This window comes from Trachymyrmex septentrionalis, unplaced genomic scaffold, assembly GCF_001594115.1.
Source record: "Trachymyrmex septentrionalis isolate Tsep2-gDNA-1 unplaced genomic scaffold, Tsep1.0 scaffold81, whole genome shotgun sequence".
Taxonomy (NCBI): Eukaryota; Metazoa; Arthropoda; class Insecta; order Hymenoptera; family Formicidae; genus Trachymyrmex; species Trachymyrmex septentrionalis.
The window spans coordinates 617841-634007 of NW_017305997.1; the positions used below are offsets into that span (position 1 = coordinate 617841).

At 37.3% G+C, this 16167-nt stretch overlaps 1 protein-coding gene across 2 annotated transcripts in view; it reads left to right on the top strand.

Moving 5' to 3' along the window:
• Nucleotides 1–16167, top strand: part of LOC108754863 (semaphorin-2A) — a 361619-nt gene that overhangs the window by 91927 nt on the left and 253525 nt on the right. For both annotated transcript variants that reach the window (XM_018497496.1, XM_018497495.1), the window contains exon 2: nt 2732–2938. In XM_018497496.1, coding sequence (XP_018352998.1) covers nt 2934–2938 — 5 coding nt within the window. In that variant the 5' untranslated portion in view covers nt 2732–2933. The remainder of the gene's footprint in view (nt 1–2731; nt 2939–16167) is intronic.

Sequence of the window (16167 nt, forward strand, 5' to 3'; positions counted from 1 at the left end):
AAGAGAGAGAAAAAGATAGACGCTCGGAAACAAAAGGGACCTGAACGGCTCCCTATTTTGTACTTTCTGTGCGTTACTGCTCCGCGTTACTCGGCCGAGGATGTGAATGCCAGTACTTCAGTAAATGCTTTCCGCCGCGTCGCGCCGGTTTGCACGAAGTTTGCATTTGCAGGAACGTATGTACGAAACCAGAATGAGACTGTCCACGCACATGCGGTGTGTTACGTTTATTTCGTAATGGAACATCGTGGTTTTTCGTTGCCGCCGTGTAACACTCACGAAAAGCATTTTGATGATTTCGTATACACTCTCGTATACACTCTCGTGTCTCTATCTACTATATTTCTCGTAGTATAGTGACATTTTTTTATCTTTATATATCTTTATAGTATCTGTCCATGTATATTTAAAGGGAAACGGAATTCCCGAAATGTATATTAAGAAACGAATCATTTATTTTCTTCGAAAAAAAAAAAATGATAAACCTCTCGATCAGATTGTTGAGTTTACATGAACCGCAGAAGAGTTAATTCCATTACGCGTGTCTGCGGTAAGAGTCATCTGATCGTCTGCGAAGACTCACGTTGCGTCTAATTCGGATTTACGAGTGCGGCGTCGAAAGTCGACGGAGAGATGCAGCTTCGTATCTGGGATGGGACAGATAATTGTTTTCCACGTTGTACCGGGAAAGCATACGTCTGATGTGGAGGGCGTGCACGAGCATCACCGCGGAAAAAGCAGCCAGACATTGTTCTCGTTGAGGGCAAAGATGAGATATCTGCGAAGTAAAGCTCGGTGACGATGACGTGATCATATACGCGCGCAGACAGACACGCAGAGACAGACACGCGGTGGTTGCGAACGAAAGGGTAGGTGAGAGGAAAGAGGGCGTTAGGCTGGGTGTTGTCTGGTCCTATTGTACATATACGCGAATAGGCTGTCTCTTTACTAACTGCAAGTCTGAGTTTTTTCTGAGGGGTGGTGGATAGCAGCAGGGATAGGAAGGCTGTGAGGGAACGCGCGAAGGGCGTGAGTCGCCTAGGGGTGACTTGGTTGACGACGCGACCCCCCCAACGCGACTCTTCGTCGCGCAGACAGCAAACTGGAGGGGCGTGCAGGTATTTCCCAACACTCAGACTTGCATTATCACTCTACGATATCTTTCACTTTCGATTGTCGTACGCGTCGCGATGTGGTCCGACGTTATTATATAAAAAAACACACAGACCGTACAATATTATTTTTTTCTCTCAATTAATGTGGAAAATATACGTCTAACTGAAAATGTAATATAGACCTGAATTATTTTATTTCTTATTTTAAAGAAATTATTTTTTAATTTTTTTCTTCGGATAAGTCTTTCGATCTCCTCTAATTTTTTCGGTATAATTAGAAACTTGATTAGAAAACTATAATTCGATATACGTGACAGAGCTGTGCAAGATGTAAAGAAGAAAATACTGTTTAGCTTATACACGCAATGCAGCTTTCCATCTGTTTAGTTCTAGCGGCGCTATGCATCATCATAACGTGTAATTAACTTGCATTACACCTAGCTCGTTGTTCCAGAGGCGGGTATGTAGTCGTATTTCGGAAAAGAACACGTTAATTTTCTTCGTTAAATTCTCATAGTCTCTTAATATTCCATAATTATCTATACAAACGCAACAGTGATTTCGTATCAAGATACGATCAGTGAAGAATATTTTATACTGTATTTGTAAAGCAATTCTAGTGATCAAGCAATGCTAGTCGATAAAGTGAAACTTGTCAATGGGACATAATCGTCACGTCTTACCGTAAATAGTCCAGAAATATGGATACTAGAAATATGGTCGTCGTATACTTGGACATAATCGAAGCACTTGTGCTGTAGGGCAAGTCGTCTCATCAAAGAAGACGGAGAACGGCGGGGGATCATAGTCATCGCGGTATCCCCGTTTGATCTCACCAAGTGAAGTACGTGCAACTACTTTCTTCGCGTTTCCTTCTCTTTTCCCAGACTGGTTTTCGACTATTCTTCCCCGTCGACCTCTCTGCTCCTGCTTTCCTCATTCCGCTTTGGACGCGCTCTACGACCACCAGAGGCGCGGCAGTTTTGCCGATTTAAGGTTGTCGAAGTTATAAAGCTTCTCAAGCGTTCCCTCGGGTTCGCAAGTTTTCTCGAAAGTCCTCCGTTCTCCTACCCATCTCCTTCGCTTCTCCACACTCCCAGCTCGCAACCTTTTTCCTCCACGATTACCTGTAACGTGTCAAAGGAGTAATTTTCCTGTTTCGTGTTCCAAGTTTCTCTTGGTTACTTACTTGTAAGCGAAGATAATGCTTACTGCAGTTCTACCGTGGGGAGAATCTTAAGTTGCTCGTATCCGTAAACTGACATCAGGATTATGAAGAGTCCTACACCCTCGTAAACATACCGTACATATATTTCAGCACACATCCTCATTGATGGATCACCTACGCCACATCTAGTTGGCTTGAAGGGAAGTTGGAAGTTTTGAATAGCAAGCTTATGCACCTTCGCTATTGGCGCGGATATACATATAGGAGGGGGGGGGGGAGCGTTTAATAAATCTAGGAACTTTTCAAATTTCCTTCGCAGTAACTTTTGAAACACTTTGTATTTACTTTTAATATATTTTAAAGAAAACAGGAAACGCCTGTAATTAATAACAGGTGACTATCTCGAGTTGACATTTAATCAATCTATGTAATGTTTTTCTGTTCTCAGATATGCTGCCTACAATTGAACGTTGCTGGTTCGTTGGGATAAGAATGTTCCTGCGTCGTCGCAAGTGCGCAGTGTGACGATCATCAGGCGATTACATAGGCGATGGAACGATTGTTTTAAAGAAGAACGTGCAGCTGTCACAGTGCAAGCGCGAGGAGGGATCGTGTATCACACGCCACCATCGAAAGGGAAGTCGACGATAATGGTGAGTTTGTCTTTTCATAAAGCTTCTACGCTACCTCGATCGATTTTGCCGATGAGTCATTGTTCTCTGATCATGCAAACGCGATGCATTTGAACGTGAATTACCGCGAGTTTTCCGTCACCGGATCAGGGACCGAAGCTGAAGGATATTCCGCGGATATTAGGGGTTTTTCACTCCCCCGATCTCCCGCAAATGCGTAGGGACGCGCTCTTCCACTCTCACGGATTCTGTTCTTGGTCATAGGACGGTTTTTCAATTTGCCACTTCTTTCGCACCATTGTCCGTGCAATCCCGTGCTCATCCCACGCTTTGGCACTCGAACCCGAGATCGAAATTTTGGCAGTTGATTTCTCGAAGCTCTTTGGCAGGCTTGTGCTAAAGCGGAATGAGTAATGTTCTCGCTCGAATTTATACTCTGATACGAATTAGAGATTAATACTTACTACATTAATACTTTCTCTGATATCGTAGTCTGCATGAAAGATGGATTATTTATGAAGATATATGAATTTGATAGTTGATGATTTTGATGTTTTCGAGTATACTATTATTTCACACTATTGATAATATTATAAAGATATTTTATATTGAAAAAAATACTAAATTTTAATAAATATTTCTTTAAATATTTACTCTATGATATTCAAACAATCTAATAATAAATATTTAAATCAATAAATAATATAATATTCAAACCTCTAATAAATATTTACTAAATGTAAATATATATTTATTTGATACAGAAATTATTAATTCGATTTACTCAGTTTTTTTACTGAGTAAATATTTTTTTTACTGTAAGTAAATGTTTACCTAGTACTATTCGAAGAAATATGTATTAAAATTTAGCAATTTTTGTTCAGTGTAGTATCGCATATAGTACCTATATAACGAAGATTACTCTAATACTATAATAAACGGGATTACTGTAATAAAATTTTCTAACGTCGTTACTTGCTCTTTCGTGTTTTTATCTCTGGCAACTTTTCGATACTTTTTCATTCTAATTTCTTCTTTTGCGTATATATGTATATACACAATAGGCTATAATATACACTGTAGGTGCCGACAGTGTTTGCTATATTCGCATTATACCCGATGCAAACGCGATGGCAAGTTCATTGCGGAGATACCCTCAAAGAGTTCGCACGGCGCGAGATAAATACAAACGGCTGTATGCATGGATGTGCAACATTGGGTGATAAATATGGGTAAGACCGAGTTTTTCACGGCAGCTCCGAGGCAGCTCCGACTGTACACGCGCGCGCCCGGTGAAATGCATACGAAACGTCAAATGCACTCGACGCAGTCCATCAAAATGCAAATGTCTTTTATCCACGGTGGTAATATATGCGTCCGTCGAGAATCAGTATTCAAGTTGAGCGTGGGCCGATCCGCCCCTGCGGTATCACATCATGAATGTGTGCGCGATCGTGGATACTAGAGGGACTTACAACGGGACGAAGCAACTCTCGAAAAAAGATGGTAGCACCCACCCAGTACCTTTCCTGGCCAATTCTTTATTTTACGATCGATCCGGTGGATTAACGTTTCGAAGACAGCTCCTGCATCACGATTTTCAAGGCGGAGCGGCATCGATCTTAATTGATATTAGTCTTTACGTGAATGCTCGCGTTTTATGTCGCTCGTAAAGCAGATAAGCGAAATCTAATCTAATTTAAGCTAATTTTATCTTGGACCCCGGTCGGTTTGTAGATTTCGGGAAAATGACTTGCGATTATAGGACTGTTTTCGTAGATGAACGTTCCGCTCAGAAATTCGAATAATTTCCTTTGTAGCAGCAGGCGATAAAAAATACGATTAATGAATTGAAGATTAAAAATACAACTGTGGAGACACAGAAATTAAATGATATTTAATAAGAAAGTATTCATTATCGCCAGAAATAAGTAATTAATAATTTTGTTTATTATTTATTAGATAAGCACTGTGCTTAAAAAAATATTTGTGATTGTAAAACTTCTAAAGCAGCCAAGATTACGTTGACCCTTTTTTTTTTACAATTATTAGACATCCTCACAAGTTAGTCTAGGATCTTTTTTTTTTTTCTGAAATCTTGAAGGGAGGAAGAAAGCTCAGTTAATTCTTTGCTAACACTAGCGAGTCAGAAAATCGCTTAGAAAATCAAACGATTTTATCGCACTAAATTGAATTCAGATGTTCGATGATGAACTTAAAAATATCGTTGAAGATAGAAATAGAGAAAAAGGATTTGCACGATTATCGAGGATTGTACATATTTTTCATAGACGTTGATTGTGTTTGTATGTAAAAGGCATTTCTTTTGTAATACTGTTTGTGTTATTAAATCCGTCGCAATGATTGTCTAAAGAGCTTTTCCGTTGAAAGGCTTGCGACAAAAACGCGCAGTTTCTTTTATTAAGAGTACTTAAATAGAATAAGATGTTATAGTCCCTTTCATTTGCGCATCGTAGCGTTAAACTACGAACTGAGACTCCCTCGGAAAAACGAGTTTTAAGATAATGTCTTAACGGCAGAGCGAATCCGCGAGCGTAATATTACGTTGGTCTTTGCGTGAACGATGACAAGCCAGTAATACCATTGCGCAAGTTTTTTATTATCGATGTCTACATTCCTTGTAATATTAATGAGTAATATCGTTTGCGATATTATGTATAATGATATTCTGAATAGCTCTAAAATGACATAATTCAAATACATTTTTAAACGTTAATTAAATTTGCGAAATTCTCATATCAAAGTTATAGATAATATAAATATTATTTTGGAATTATATAAGCAGTCAAAGTTATAAACAACGAATTGTAATAAAGCTCTGCACGCACAGTCAATCTATTATCTATTATCAACTCGATTATTAATTTTCATAGTTGAAACTTGAAACTAATTTGCAACGTTTAATTAATTTTCTCTTTTGATTTCTTTTATTCAAATACATTGTGATAATTATGATGTTTAACAGATAGAAGGACTCTTCACATAGAAAATAAATTACAATAAATAAAGGGCAAAGTAAGAGTCAAACACATTTTAAATTGTAACACAATTAGAAAGAATAAATTACAAATAAAGAAAAAGTAAAAATAAAAAAAACACAGTTTAAATTCAAATATAAAACGTTACAAGTTTCGGCTACTGGATTGAGCGCTCTTCAGACATTAACTTATCACAAAGATCGCTGTACAAAATTTAGTTATCAAAAATGCCCGTTTAGTTATCAAATATTCCTTATAATAACTGTGTCGATCCGTATCAGCGAGTGTACATTATAATCGACATACATGTACTTACACATCTGCGTTCCATTATACTTTGTACATTTCAATTGGTTTTTACACTTATATGGACATACTTGTTTGAATAATTTACACATGGCTTTTGAACTTTTTCCAAGAGATATGAAACACATTTGGTGGACTGGTTCAATCGCATGTGAATAATGTCGAGTCATACATCAAGACTCACCCGAGCTGTTATTATAAGGAATATGCGGGTATTTTCGATAACTAATTTTGTACAGCGATTTTTGTGATAAGTTAATGTCTGAGGAGGGCTCAATCCGGTAGCCGAAACTTGTAACGTTTTATATTTGAATTTAAACTGTGTTTTTTTATTTTTACTTTTTCTTTATTTGTAATTTATTCTTTTTAATTGTGTTACAATTTAAAATGTGATACTCATGATATGACGAGTTTATCAATCAAGAAGATTTAATTCGCATTGCACATAAATATTATGTAATTATTTTTAAAACTTTCAGTGTTTTAATTAATTTTTTTAAGTATGTTATTAAAGGTATCCTAATACATTAGGATACTATATATATAGAAAAAAATGAATATATAAAATTGAGTATATTTGAGTATTGTAAATTTTACATTGCAACAAATGTATACGATTTCTTTTTATTCTTTACTAGGAATAATTATATGAAAACTTGTATTGATTAATAGTTCGCACCGTCGATACTTTCAGAAAGGAATAGGTTTAATAGCGTTTAATGAATCGAACCAGCTCGTCGAATATATCCATCATGACGATGAGATTACAACGTTATAACGATATCGTTTGGATTACGCAACAGGGTTGATGTGGAATCAATCGTCTGGCGGCGGTGATTAAAAAAAAAAGAGAACGGTGTGCAAGAGATGTTCCGTGCAGCCAATGCTGTTGAAAGTTCTAACGAAATACTCGATTTTATTCAGTTGAATGATCCGGAATGATCGCACCGTTTAACCGATCACCGATAAAAAAGCTCAAATGAGTTTCTACACTCCACTCCTTTTCAGTCTTTTGCTTTGCAGCCCCCAAAATATTTCGTACACGCCCTCTCTTCAATCCCGCTCTTCTTCCCTTTCACATTTTAATTACAAAAATGTCTATCAATTTATTTTTGCATTTTAGAGACTGCTTTGTATGTGTGTTGATCCTTCTCGGAAAATTCATGTTGCAATTATCTATATGAATCTCGATGAATCTCGTATAGCAAATGGTTAGCAATTCACGTTATCGATATTGGCAAAGTTTGTTTGCTAAACATATCCACTGAACGGCACGTCGTAACAATAAAGCGTCATTCTCGTTACAGAATAGCGAAATTTTACCGATTAACTGCTGTTTACGTTATCATCAGCTATGTATTGCTATTTATTTTAAAACTATTATATTTTAAAATCGGATTTTAATTCGCAAAATAATTAAGCTGTGTCTTAAATTAACTTTTAGAAGAGGCATTTTAATAATTTTCATAAAATAGGTACTGAAATGAGAAAGCAGTTTTGTATTTCAGATATTTAATGTATTTATATATAAGGTATTTAATTTAGAAATCGGTCCGAGATCTCGGACGGAGAAAGAATTCCGTGCGACCAATCGCATTGTTCAAATGTAATTTTGTTAATTCTTTTTCTGTTTGGGATCTCAGAGAGATTTTTATTATCGTGGAAACAAGGTTAAGGGTATTCGACAGAATATTTATATTTGCTTTTCGCAATCGTTCAGAAATTTCGTATCAGAAATTGCATGGTCGGATATCAGATCATTCGGAATAAAATCAACGATTGTAAGAGATTCACATTTCGTGTAAGAAGCAATTGATATTTTCGCAAAATCATTATGTATTTACTTACAGCGATACAGATGGATGAGTACTTATTCGATTACAATAGTTGTAACATTATAAAAAATTTCTATGCGCAAGCCTGAAATCGCGAGGAAAGTCGGCATACTAATAATATTGTTATAAGACGCGAGAATACGAGGGGAGCAGAGAAATTAAGAATAGAAAATGCTGGTCAAACTAAGGCGGCTATACTTGAAATACTTGAGCTGCGAATGATAGGAGGAAATGAAGGCGGCGAGGAAAAAAGGAACACGAGCAAAGTGAAGACATGGAAGTAAAGCAAACATCTCAGTTTCCCAGGAAACTTCGCGTTACAAGAACAAAAGCTCGCAGTCCTATACGACACGGTCTTTTTTTTTTTTTTCTCTCGTTAAAGAATTTTTCATTGCGCCTTATATAAGGTCGAGCGATTACGAGCGGGTATTGCCTGAAAAAGAGAATTATTCTATCAGATTAATCGGTAGATATAACACAGCGATGATATAATATCGAAAGATTACTGAAAATCGTATATACAGTCTTTTCGATATTCCGCGTAACGAGAATTTCAGTTGGAAAAACGTCTCTTTTATCCTACGTACTCGCCGCACTTTCATGTTATCATCTCTGTATCAAGAATTATGATATCGCGGGCAGATTGCGGTGGAGAATGGAGAAGAGAGAGGGAGAGCGTGTAAGAGCAGAAAATCGAGAGAGTCGTACGCGGACTCGCTGTAACACCCTTCCGCGTTATGATTGGCAATAATGGAGCCGCATTCGTATCGAACGCGAGATTTACCTTTATGCATCCATGGTTGCCATAGAGTCATTTATAGCGGCTTTCCCTCCCCCGTGTGATGCCATTACTGCGCGTTGGTAATAATGGATGGATCAGCCCCCGTGAATCCAAATCATTGGATTGATAGGGCACGCAATTGTGCCAGCATAAACCTTTAGATTATCTCCCAGATTAATTTACCTGCTTGATACATTATGTTTATGATGCTAATCTACTTATTGATATAATATAAACGTCTTTAATTTATACGACTGCTATATATTTTTCTATGAGAACAAGAAAAATAACGCGAAGAGTAATGCGATAAAAAGTATGTATTGTAAAATTATGAAAAAAATACCAGAGGGAGATGATTGATTGCATTCGAAATGTATCGACGTATCTATACAATTAGTTATTCGTTTAAAATTGCGGAGGAAGATACGAGATTGACAAGAAATAATTTTTAAACTTTTTAATTTGAAATTAACTCTTAATCCGACTTTAATTTGGTTCATAGTATTCTACAAACAATTTTTTTTAAACATTGAGATACAGCTATTTTTTTTATAAGTAAATTATTTTTATCGTGTACAAAGAAAACATCTCTGTGAAACAAAAAATCTCTCTTGACAAAAAATTACTATGTTACACATTTATCTTGTATTTATTTCTTTTTTCGTATAAATTTTGTCTATCTATATGCAAGAAAAATAATTTCTAATTATCTCTTAGAGAACATATTATATTTTATCATATTATATGTTATCGAATAATCGTGTGCTCCGGGCAAAAAGGTACATAAAATATTGCTTTAGCGATAGCACGATTCAGAGACGAATATCTATTAACTCCTTCGCTGAAACACCCTCTCTGGTTTGCAAAATTTATGCGATTCCCGAAATGTCCGTCTGACTCCCTCGGATCTCTCTCGCTCGGACCTCGTGCTGTCGGTACGTGAGATACACCGCAAAGGGCTACGTTGCCCTCTCGTAGCTGTACTTTCGTTATTACCCCGCTGATGTCGAGTGGCGGTCGGCCGTATATCGATTGGAACGAGTGAGAATGGCACTCCGTTGGCTAGAGATGCTTATCGTTGTCTCTTCCTACCCTGTTCTGCGTAGAAAGACGAATATTATTTGTCCGCGCGTGCTGTGCGTGTAGTAAGGTTTCGATCTTTAAATAAGTTGCCGTATGCCACGTGTATTTATTTGGGGTTTAAGACGGGTGACTTGAAGGGCGACATAAGAGTGAGGGGACAATGAAAAATCGTTTGCAAGACGGCCTTCCGAAAGTCCTTATTTGTCTCATCCATTTGTCTAACTAAACTGATCAGTGACAACTGATAGCCACACGAAAGCTCACGAAAGGGGTTTTAATGTCTGACTCAGCCGGCATGCATTTGTCCAGAAAGCAATAAAGCTAAGTGTAAACAGGAGTCCTCGTTGGTCAATCCTAGGTCGAAGATAGGGTCGTACACCTTCCTCCCGTCTTTTGTTTCGTCTACAACACTATACACGTGTTGCATTGAATGCAAGACTATTTACTCGAGAGAAATTTTTTTGGAAAGTCACTCTTCTCAGGTGTTAATTGAAATACCGCAAACACGGATTTCTCTTTATATTTATACTAGAAGAGAAGTGCTCAGATATTAGTTGGATCGAGTTGTTTCGCGTAAAGCTTTTTCAAGCGGGTTTACGCTTATTGTTTTGCGACGTTAATGCACGTACACGTCGAAACTTTGGAACGCTTTTAGTGGCGGTTGGTGGACGAAGAAAAAGGTGGCGCATGCGAGACACATAAATATAGCTCCTTGTTCAGTAACGCTAGAAGCTTATCGTTATTCAACACACGTTGGCCGTTCGTCGCAACCCACAGGCACTAACTATTTACGTTGCGAGTCGTCCAAGAACCTCCTCCCGGTAGATAAACAGCGAGGGGGAAACGGCCACCGCCATCGCCACCCCACGTAGCTCACCTCTCGATGGCTGTAAGCATTTAATTTGCATAGAAACGCGACTAACTTTGGCTATTAAACGTTCCCCGCCTCGAGGCTCACGCCAGGTTTCAATTACCAGAATGGCAAATCTTGAAGAGACTCCCTTCATCTTCTCTCTCTCAAGGTTGTCGATTAAATACTCATCGGCATCTCTATTTTAAGATCCGCCTGTCGCGTTTGCCAAGATAGGTTTCTGTTTAATCGCGCAAATATATGAATATGAATTCAATAGATATTAAATGCAACGATTATTTGCAAATTCCAGTACGATGTGAAGATAGAAAATTATGAAAGGCGATGATGATAAATTTTGCGCCTGGGACGATCGTGAATGAATTAAAAGCAGATTTCTTTCTTCACCGGGGATTCTCAGTCTCTCAAGTTTTCTCTCGTTCTTTCTACGATTTACATTTAACGCGCTTCAGCTGCTGAAACGAAGACCACTTGACAGTAAATTGCGAAACTCGGATACTTGGTTAGAATTATATATGATTCGAATGCGCGATCGCATAAAACGAAATATTCGTGGTACCTTCCCATACGCGTGCACTCTTTTGTGAACAAATGCTTTTGTGAACAAATGCACTCGCAATAGTGCAGGCAAAAGCGTTTCGTAGGAACGTTTCATAGATGCACTATACCGCACCAGTACCGACCATTCCTTCCTTCATTGCGAAGAACCACCGCGATGGCTCTTTTCACGAACTACTTTCTATCATCTCTTATCGCTTAGCACATCTACGGCCTCATTTGCAGCCATGCACGGAGTAGTGGCCGGCTATTTCTTTCCCTATCTTTCAGTTTGTTTCGCTTTCTCGATATACCGTCTCGTATCCCTTTAAATTCCGTTGCCTTTCAGCGCAGCTGATTTCACTCACAGAAAAATGTTGTCTATCTTCCTCCTGTGAAAACCGGATGATTTCTTTCATTTTTTTCGTGGCAGAAAATGTTTTACCTACACCTAAAGTATACTTTAAATGTATTTATTTGTATTTATCATCCGGATTCTTTCCTTTGTGCGCTTGTGAGTCATAGATATAGGTGGGTCGCCGCTTTATTCAGAATTCGATGCAATTTCTTGTGCGGTCTTAGTCGCGGATTAAATCGCCTATTTGCTGGCACACTGCGTTTCTATTCAAATGCTGAAGCGCTCTCATAAATTACGTGAAGTTCGCTTTGGAGACGGGATGGTTACGCTGCCGCGTAAGAAAAAAGCTCGATTTGCATGTGCAATTTCCTGCGGGGCAACGAACGCACATGGAGCGACCTCTCCTACTACCGGTGGATAGTCGGTGCTCCGAGCGCGCGTTCAGAGAATGGAACGTATTTCTAATGTAATCGGCGTGCCGTTTTACATTCGCGAAGCGCAATTGCTGTCTAGCGTTTCCAGTGCTTTCTGTGAATACTGCGTTAGGGATGTAAAACGCGCTCATTACCGTTATTAGGGAAAACGACAGCGTTAATAATTCTGCTGAAATAATCGGTAATGTCTGCTTGACGCAACGTTGTGTGCGTTGTGTTCGGCTATAATGCGAATTTCTGCGTATATGAAGGTTAACTGTAGGAAATAAATATCTTTATTTAAACACAGCGAAATAATACTTTTTGTTTTTTTCGTAAATAAGCCATCTATTTCATTTCGTCGCAATCGAATTTTTTTCATAACGAATAGATATCGAAGGGAACGTGGTCGTAAGTAACATTTGTTTCGCAATATTTCGACATTTTTCTTTCATTGTCAGTCTATTGTGAAAAGAAACATAGTGTATGAATAATATGTATGCATTATAAAAAAACCTTATACGAGTATGATATAAATACATATACAAAAAAAAAGAATGGAAAAATTGCTGGTCCGCGGCGCGGATAGTCCAGAATATTCATTACAAAATTATAACTTTCCTGTTGTTTTATTTTTTTCCGTTGAGCAAAAACTATATTTTTAAAAGATAAAATGAATACATTTTCCTATTTTTTTTTTTTTTTTTTTTTTTTCTGAATATGTGGCTTACGATAAGTTAAAAATATCTCCGATTTGTTTATTGCTCGTTTTAATATATTTTTACAATTAGAGAAATTTTTACGCTAATAGAGCGCAAGCGTACATGTCTGTTCGCCGGAAGCAGCATTGAGGACATTCGCATTTGAGATGCAAATCTCCGCCTGTCGATATCCACACAGTATTTCGAATAATCCGACTTTAAATTGGAACTGTCAGCGGCGAACACGTGAATTCGTCGCGTTGTTTTAATTAATTAAAACGACTCTTTCCAAGTGCTTTTCTATACGGCTTTGCATAATGACGAATTGGCGCCCAGTTGGAATCGTCGTTCAGTTAACGCACGATCGATTCGTTCTCTACGTAACACGGCAAATGCATTGTCGACGACGATGGAGGCGTACTCCGGGAGAGTAGAAATTTATAAAATCGTAACAATTAATTTGATCTTTGTCCGAACGCGAAGACGATTTCTTTCTGTTGCTTCCGTACATCGCACCAACGCGTTCACAGAGATAACGTCGATTGAATATCGCGCCCCATCTCTCTATAGCAATAGAAGCAAAACCTGCGCGTTAAATCATACAAAGCTTCTCATATCTCATCTGATATTTCTTCCTTTGGCAATGATAACGTACGCGCGAGGATTCTTTCCGAGGGAGAAAAAAGAAAGCGCAGCGAGAGATAGGTGGAAATATCCGTGAGGTCTTACGATAATTTCTTCCGCACCCCTCGTATCGAAGGACACGGCTTTACGCACGTCGGAAAATGGCTTTACATATATCAGATGCTGGAAATTCGACGAGGGTGATTCGCAGTCGATCGTAATGTGGGACGACGGTAAGATATTCTGTGCGATGTCGCGAAACTTTTGCCGACGTGCGCAAGTTTTTCCAGCCTTGCCTAAGCGAACTTGGTCGATTAGGCAAAAGCGAAAGTTGGGTTCTCGAGCAACGCACGTGCGTCCATCGCGAATGAATGTCGTTGTACAAGTGTACTTGCTGACCGCACTTTACGACTTTCACATTTACCGCACGTTTCGCGATGTACGTTTGCGAAATTAAGGGAACGCGGAACTAAGGGCTTTTGCTTTAAATATTCAGTTCGTGTAGAGATCTTGTCCGTTTGCCAAGCTTAATGTTCCATGTTATTCTAAATACTAGCCTTCTAAATACTGTTCTTTAAGCACTGCAGTCTTTTTTCTAGTCGCTGGCTTCAGAAGAGGCGGAAAGCGAACCGCGAGTATCTTCCAGATTTAATATTTGTTCGTGCGAGAGAAATGCCCATGCAGTGTGCAGCGTACAAATGAGATACGAGTTCTAATTTCCTTTTGTATTTCGTTCTTCCTCTCTAATATACAGGAATATTTTTTTCTCATGGATTTTCTCCTATATCGTATATTGCGCATCGTTCTAAATAAAATCAATAATGTCTTTTGCGTAGCAATCGAATAACGTATTAACGTTAATATTGGATATGCGCATTGATTAAATTAATATGTAACTAATTTGATTGGCATCGAGTTGTCAAATAGAATGCATATGCTGTAAATGAGAGTAGTAAATACAGCGTTAATTGCTATCGATATAATGACAATTTCTCGGAAATATTACGAACTGAGAGAAAAATTGTTGTACATCTGTTAATAAGGTAGTTGGCTCAGTAATCATCACGTTAATCAAAACGCTTGACTTTGCAAATTTACATTTTTTAGATTGAAAAGTGAGTGATTGTTATTTTAGCTTATTTCGAATCAATTTTTTGTGATGAATAAAACGTTAAACTCTAAAATTCTTATGCCGTTGTTGAGAAAATTCTACGTAAAAATTAAAAGGCGCAAGTATCGCGAATTATCGCCATGCCGCCATAAACGGTTTATCCAATAATCATGGGTGTCTCACAAATCGTCATACGTGTTCAACTATCGCACACACGAACGATGGAATGATTCAGATACATAAATTTATATATATATATATATAAAAAAAAATATATATATATATATATTGTAATTATATATATAATATATACTTTTTTATACAATTAATCAATGCCTATTCGAGCAAAAACACTGGGTGACAATGTGCAAATAATTTATTCAAATAAACATATCAAATACGCAAACGTTTCGATTCTGATTTGGATCCTTATCAATGTTTTTGCAAAATTATTGACAATATGCAGTCATTCAAAGATAGTAATGTAACAAGATGTCATCGTATTTCCTAATACAATGATTATCGCAACGTTATAAAGCTGTTTATACATTGAACGTCAAGACTCGATGTTTGCGATAATCATTATAGCAGGAAGTATAATTACATCTTGTTACATTACTATCTTTGGATGACTACATATTGTCAAGTCAGGATTCAAACGTTTGCGTATTTGATATGTTTATTTGAATAAATTATTTGCACCCAGTGTTTGCTCGAATAGGTATTGATTGATTGTATGGATTTATCTCAACCGAAGGAGCCGAGAACATTTAATCTATTAATTATATGTATATATTTTTATAATCTTTTATATTCTATTTTTTTTTTCAGAACTATATTATTATTACAATTTTTTTATAAATATTAATAGCTGTTTCAATAGAAAAGAATTATAAAATTAGTTTTTATTCAAGTAGTGCCGATCTCTGTTCTAGATGTATCAGTTATCGATGTAGAAGTGATTCAGTGATTGACATCCTTTATTCGCTTGTGTGTGTGTGTGTGTGTGTGTGTGTGTATTTATTTATTAACTCGCTTATGCCTATGACGATTACTGGTTCGTAGAATGTCTAGGTAATAACAATTATGGATCTAATTTTTTTTTGGATTTGGATACATTATTATTCGATTTATAAGAATTTTTTTCGGCCCATCTAATCCCAGTAATCGATAGATATGGCGATTACTCGAATGACTATGTGCTTCGGTGAACCAGTGCTTGTCACGTAAAAAAAAAAACCTATGAAATTTGTATGAAACAATAATTTGTTGATGGTGTACCTAAAACAGTGGTCTCGATTTATAACTCGAAGCTCAATTTACTTCATGTAAGTTGCCAATACTCCAAAATCACACGAGATGTCAGTGTCTCGTAAACTCACAGTGAAGCATTTAATCGAAATCACGCAGTCTCGGTTATTGCTCATATTGGATTTAATCAATAGTGAATTCATATACTTACGAGTTTCATAACATGTAGCACAACAATGTAAATACCTCCTTGGAACCAATAAAAATATCAGCAAACCGTACGATTGAAAGCACTAAGATACGTCTTTAATACGTGAACTTGGCGATTATTGATACCTTCGACGATTTCTGGGCCAATTGTCATATATATAATATATATATA